Source organism: Haemaphysalis longicornis, unplaced genomic scaffold, assembly GCF_048455015.1.
Source record: "Haemaphysalis longicornis isolate Haplotype H1 unplaced genomic scaffold, Haemaphysalis longicornis Haplotype H1 scaffold_4, whole genome shotgun sequence".
In the NCBI taxonomy this organism is placed as follows: domain Eukaryota; kingdom Metazoa; phylum Arthropoda; class Arachnida; order Ixodida; family Ixodidae; genus Haemaphysalis; species Haemaphysalis longicornis.
In genome coordinates this window covers 187707079-187713526 of record NW_027526361.1, presented here as the reverse complement: position 1 = coordinate 187713526, position 6448 = coordinate 187707079, and the positions used below count along the sequence as shown (strand labels likewise).

Here is a 6448-nt window from a genome sequence, read left to right as displayed (position 1 = left end):
CGAGCAGAACGGCCGGTGCGAGACGATACGCTGTTGTCGCGGCCGGTCGGGGCGTGAACGAGTACGGCAGGTAGCTGTGCGGCCCACTGCACGATCGGCCGGTCGACTTTTCGAGAGCGCGAGCGCGCCGGCGCCATCGAAGAGCTCTGCGCCGACGTGAGGTGATGATACGCTGTTGTCACTGTGATCACGCCGGTCGGGGCGCGGACGAGTACAGCACGCGGCGCATTATACGGAATCGATTCAATTCAAACAACTTCGTCAAAAAACTAATAAATACTAGCCGCTGTGGGCAACATTTCTCTCGCCAGTTATAAAAAAAAACATGAAAAACGGGGCCACATATTTCGCAGCACTCTTGGGGAAGGTCACTGCTTCACGAGTGAAGACACTGCAGTGCTTTCGTCGCTGCATGGCATCATTGTCTAAAAATTTGGCGCGCGGGCACCCTGCTAACAGGAACAAAACTGACCGTGTAAACAAAAATAATTAAATTCTGAATTTGAGCTTTCACAACATGCGCTGAAACCGAATTCTTACACCCTAGCCGGCATGTTTCGACAGTTTCCTCCCACGGTAGCTTTTTTTTTTTTCCTCTCACAAACACAGGGTGGTTCAATCGGCACAGGGCATATTAGCTGTGCCGGCGCCCATCTAGCGCTCAACACTGCCTTTTGTGCACCCAGCTTCGCCACGACGTCTCGCGATGCCTGTGTTTTCGTTTAACCGGTCGACTATAGGGACCGGGCGGCCGTTGTATGGCACCACCGTCGTTTCAGCGAACAGCGCCGCCCGTGGCGAACCGCTCGTCAGTGGAATGCCGGTGGCGGTCAGCGCAGCGTAGTTGCGCATGGCTTTCTGTCGTTTTTCTGCGGTGTGGCTTGCAAAGCGTACGTAACCCCACGTGCATTTTTCAGATCGGTAAATCTTGAGCGTGGATGTGACGTTTACGAGGCATGCCATGTGTGTTATTTACGCCCATACTCAGTATTTACAAATAGCAGACGACGCTCAATGCGCCAAGCTGGAAGTCAAGCTGGAAGTTAAAGTTCGTTGCGCCATGCAATTTTTTCATGCCTGCATGCAATTTCGCGAATCGAGGAGTATATTGCCGCTAAATGCTCCCACAAAGCCGGTGTGTGCAACCGATCAAGGAATGCTGCGGCGCTGGCCTTAGGCACTTGATGACGAAACGGCGTCGACGTCGTGCACAAGCGAAAGACAAAGTTGGGGGGTGTCTTCGAAGATTTACCTCAAAACAGAAATTGTGACGGACGATGCTTCCGTAACTTCATTATCTACGGCTGAAACGTGTTTAATTTCACAGAAATGCTCTTACTACAGTCATCGGGAATCGTTGATAGAATAAATACCGCAGGATAGTAGAACGTTATTGCTTGTCGTGGAGAAGCACTGCTTTACAAGAATTGCAATGGTTGCTGGCTAGTTGGTAAATGGTTTTTCAAAAACCAATTCCTGTGTGGCTGAAGGACGCAAGACAGTAGGGTGCCCGAAACCTGTACTCAGCTTCACGACTGAATGCTGCGGTCGGTTTACAAGCTGCCACCTACGCTTGAAAAATCATGCACACCTCCGTCTAACGACGATGATGGTTTATCGCAAAGCTCTATCGTATGGGTTTCCTTGGTTGCCTTCTGGATTTAAACTTTGACTAGTTAAGCGTCGAATTTGACCAGCACGCAGTTTGGTCTTTATCGCAGCGTCTTTGACTTTGACCATTTCCCATTCGATTTCGCACGAAGAAAGCTTTGCGTTCAACCATCGTAATCATTAGACGGAGGGCTAGATGATTTTGCTGTTTAATTTTGTTCTTCCATGCACCCCTCTCCAAATCTAAACTTTTTCCAGCGCGTCGGAAATGTGTCTGTGCTGGAGGACTTGGGCTGATGCACCTATATTTGAGGCAACTAATCGCGCGTTTTTGGTGTTACACGATTTTTCTAGGTACTCCGTAAAGAATACTTAAGCATTAAAAAACACCGACTGACGTTAACACTGCCACATTTTTGAACTATCGGTGCCAGCCCTTATTCTACGCAGGTGGTAAAACGGGAAGGGGAGGAGGGATGGTTTGTAGCCTGGGCTGTTGAGTTGGTGAATAACTTTGGCTCTTGATAAAATGACCACCACAAACGTGGGATTTCCACTTCGGCTTTCAGGCTCGCATGCTGTCACAGTGTCGCTCACCAAAACCGAAGGTACAAAGCTCACGGTTACAGAAAGTGTAAACGACCGCAACATTTCTACGGCTACACGGTAATCCATCTCGTATGCAGGTGCCTTTCTATTTAAAGCACACGTATCGAGGTATCCCAGCGCTAATGAATTCTAATATTGCTAGTAGTATTATTCCTACTCAGATCGCGCGGAGCCAGGCGCAGAGCGCTGCAAAAAGCGCTCTTGTCAATGTAGCCCTTCCCCAACCTTACAAGCATCCAATACGTTTGCGTAGCCGTTAGTCCATTTAAGAAGAAAATAATACTAATAATAGCAATTTTATTCGTACTCAGAACGGGTGGGGCCAAGCGCAGATCGCTGCAAAAAGCGCTCATGCCGTTGCAGCCGATACCCAACTTTATACGCGTCCGACAAGTTTACGTAGTCATTACTGCATCTAAGAACCCAACACATCTGTCTAGACTTCGTTTCATCTCACATGTCTCCTCACAACGCCACCAAAACATACAAAGCACTGAAGCAAACACGGCAAAAACAACGTGAGGCTGTGTAGTCCAATGCACCGGCTCATTCCACTGACGAGGGGAGCGCCGAGTGGTGGCGCCACCCGTCCAGCTGCCCGGTCCCTATAGCGCGTTTCAGCAGCTCACAACGAAGTAATAATGGTTGCACGAACTTCCCAGCCCCTTTTCGCGCATATTTTAAATGTCTAAAGCAACAGACGGCCCGAAACACATCGAATGCGCGCCGTCTTCTAACAGGCAGCTGTGATAAAATCCGCCGGCTTCGCCCACTCGATTCCTGAGTGTAACGTCACTTTCGGCCGTCCGTAATGGCCGCCCTTTTTTTCCAGTTTCGGTTTGAAAAGAGCGTTTTTGATCTTCGTTTACGATGCAGCGAAGCACATTTGGGCCTCCAAATTTTGCAGGTAGCAACTTTTAAGGCTATACTACCGGAAAATAGTGCATTTAAGGAGCCGAAAATTTCGTTGCAGTTGGCCTTTAATGCTTAACCGGAAGTACGTCACGATGAAAGGGACTCAAAAGGGACATTTTCCAAAGGGACAGTCACGAGAATACCGCCCCTGATGGCTGGAGTGCGTTCTAGCTCGACGGTGAGCCCCTGCGGCGGCAGTGCGCCTCAGGAAGGGACCGTGAACTGCGTCTTAGGCCGGGTTCAGACTGTTGTCGCAACTGTCGTAATATCTTAAAATAGTGACGTCATTTGACGTCTCAGCCAACCGAACTGCGTGAAACGCCGTTTTTTTTTTACGTCAATTGCGCACGATACAGCTGTTACGTCGGTAGTCTGAGCAGCATTACGCGAACGCACATCATTGTCACGTTTTCGCCAAGCGTCGAGCGCCTCGTGCGGGCACAGCATACTGCCCCTTCCCTTCTCCCACCGCACACTTGCGGAGAGCGCTGGCTTGCGCCGCCACGGCGAACCGCCCTCCCCTCCCAATTTCGCGATATTCTCCTCCTTTGCTTTCTTTCACTCGTCGGTCTTCTCATCGTTCGCTCGGTCACGACGACGCCGACGCGGCTGAGCCCAGAGATGGGCGCCAAAGGGCTGCGCCCTAAAATGTCTTCCCAACAATTCATTTGTGCAATGAGGTGAAGCAGACTTTAAGGGGATCGTTGCAAGCTTGATCTTTGTAAGACGGCTTTCCCACATCGAGTGTTGCACAGTGAATCACGTCAATCTTCAAAGGGAATACCATTACAGAAAGTGACTCAAACGCTTGTTTTCTAGAAACTATACCCAAACAAATTATATGACAATTAGACGCTAAGACGACTCTAACACAACGCCGGGTTTTATATACTTTTCAAAATTACATGGTTCAAGCGAAGTTGTAAATATTGCGGAGTTCTCGTCCGCTGTCAATACATATGGGATTCTACGGGAGGGAAACGGACAGCCCCATGTTTGTCCACCAGAACAAAAATCTAGTTCTGCAAAGTTTCATTCAGGTAATTAGCCAGGAGGTATACTCAACCTCAAATTACAAAAAACCGTGTTTTATAAACTTCGTGCACCCCTTGGACTACGGCCCAGTGAAAGCTCACGTTGAGGCTCGGCACCAGTTTTGCTGGTCACCTTTCTTCACGGAGTGGAAGGGCACTAAATTTTTTATTGATGAGTGCAGTCGTCTGCCGCTTCGGGAACGTCAAAGGGTGCTTTTTAAAGGTGGCGGGGTGGTTATTTAAAGGATAAAAGTTCACTACACGACACGAAACGGGTAAGAAGCGAAAAGACCTGTACATACCCGTGCATTTGCCACACCCTTGTAAAATTGCGCTGTGTCCTTTTAGAAAGAAGAAACAAACAAACAAACTGGAAACAGGTATTGTTAACTTAGGCACCAGTGTAATTCCATTCTTCGATAACTGCTGGTTGAAGCGCATAGTAGGTACTAGAAACGATGTTGAAAGTATCTTTTCTTTAACGTAAAGTATTTACATCATCAAATTTACACATTTAAGAGTATTGAGTCGATGGATTTACAATCCGATATGTAATAATAAACAACAGACTATCTTTTTTTCTCTCTCTCTCTCTCTTTTTCTTGTAGTGTCAGTAAGAGGGGGTGCGGACTCATATTGGAGTTTACCATGTGTACAATGCAGTTGTGGTATGCGAGCGAAAACGCCATTCACTTTACATGGTATCGGAATTGCTCTTCTCGGCCTGACTAGGCACTAGGCAGTCTCTCAGTAGAGAATGGCGTCATGGCCAGCTCTGTCAAGACTCGGTAATCTGCTCAATCTGTGTTGAAATCCAATGGCCGATCCGGAGCACTTTCAAGGCAACTTTTTTGCTCGGTTTGGAGCAAACACATTCCAATGGCAGATCGGGAGCAACCAAGTTCTGTTCCAATGGCAGATAGAAAGCGTCATCTTCGCAACTGAGATCGCTCCGTGGAGCAAGAAAACTTGCTCGCCCGAAATCGGCAGAGTCGGCCGGAACTCGCGGGGGCCCTCGTGTTCTCTCCAGACATCGTCGCTGTCTGCTTCCACTCTACTCCCCTTTTCGAATTGCCATGGTGCCCACTCCAGCAAATACGCGCAACGGCCACAGTCAACAGCAAAATAGATGCTGCACGCCATGTCGCGTTCATGCTTGCGGATGCGACAGCTGAAACTCGGAGTCAAGTGGCGAGGAGCCCAGCTCGAACGACGACGAGACAACGTTGGCAGCATCATTCAAATGTAGGCTTGTACAACCACAGCTAAATTATCGCCATGAAATTCTGGAAAAATGATCTGAAATTGCAATGGCTGAGCATGTTCATTATACATAATGCTTTTGGGCATTAAAGGAACATTATGCAAGGGCTTACCCTTAATGCTGGTATAGTTTCTTGCTGTAGTTGTGCTTTGTTTGGTTTCTACAAAACTATTCGTGTCAGATTTCGCACAATTACGACAAATGTCCGATTAACAGTTCCAGTCTGCCTAATCCAACTGTTCTGCAAGTACTTTCGTTGTGCTGTTCTGTGTATTGCTTTTACTTTGCATTTGTACTTTTTAAGCTGTGCGTTCAGTCAAAGACAGAGGTTCGTGGCTTCGTCAAGGTGTTGCAAGACTGATGGCGCCCTGTCATCAGGCATGCACGTGATAGTCAAATAAAGTGTTATTATTATTATATTACAATAATACAACAATGTAAAAGAAGAGAATAGAGATGGCAGTGTGAGCTACAAGTGCTTCCCCTAATCCGGCCAAGAAGAATCCCCTCTCTTTTATGTGGATGAAGCCCACATGTTGTTCTGTGCACGCTCCCCGAGGTTGGTTCATGGCATTATGCTGCTCTAAAGGCCATTCCCGATTACTCAAGTTTGTGTTACACAAATATTTTTTTTTCAAAAGATGCCTCGACATCATTTCTATATTCACCAGTTTAGTGCAGCCATACAACCCAGAAAGCACAGCACAATCGGCTCTTTTTATTATCCAAACAAAGCAGTAGAAAGTACAACCACTTGAGCATTCGTCACTGAGATTGTATACAACACAGCGCACACAGGCTCACGAAGATTTGGTCTTTTTGCCTCGCGTGGCTGCCTGTTGGATGCTGATGACGAGGCAGGCAAGAAGCGAAGCAGCGTGCATTGCTCGCACGAGGAGGAGGAGCGCCGCGGCTGCAGCCGAGTCAACCATGGCAGACAAATGGAAGACACCAAAGTCAATCACAAACATGAGAGCGCATCTCAGCACTTCCAGTCGACAGGCGTAACTCCTGC

At 47.9% G+C, this 6448-nt stretch overlaps 1 protein-coding gene across 2 annotated transcripts in view; it reads right to left on the bottom strand.

The window, feature by feature from the left end:
* Nucleotides 1-6131: 6131 nt before the first annotated feature.
* Nucleotides 6132-6448, bottom strand: part of LOC144179583 (alkylglycerol monooxygenase-like) — a 167573-nt gene continuing 167256 nt past the window's right edge. For both annotated transcript variants that reach the window (XM_077707994.1, XM_077707993.1), the window contains one exon: nt 6132-6444. In XM_077707994.1, the coding sequence (XP_077564120.1) occupies nt 6234-6444 (211 nt within the window). In that variant the 3' untranslated portion in view covers nt 6132-6233. The remainder of the gene's footprint in view (nt 6445-6448) is intronic.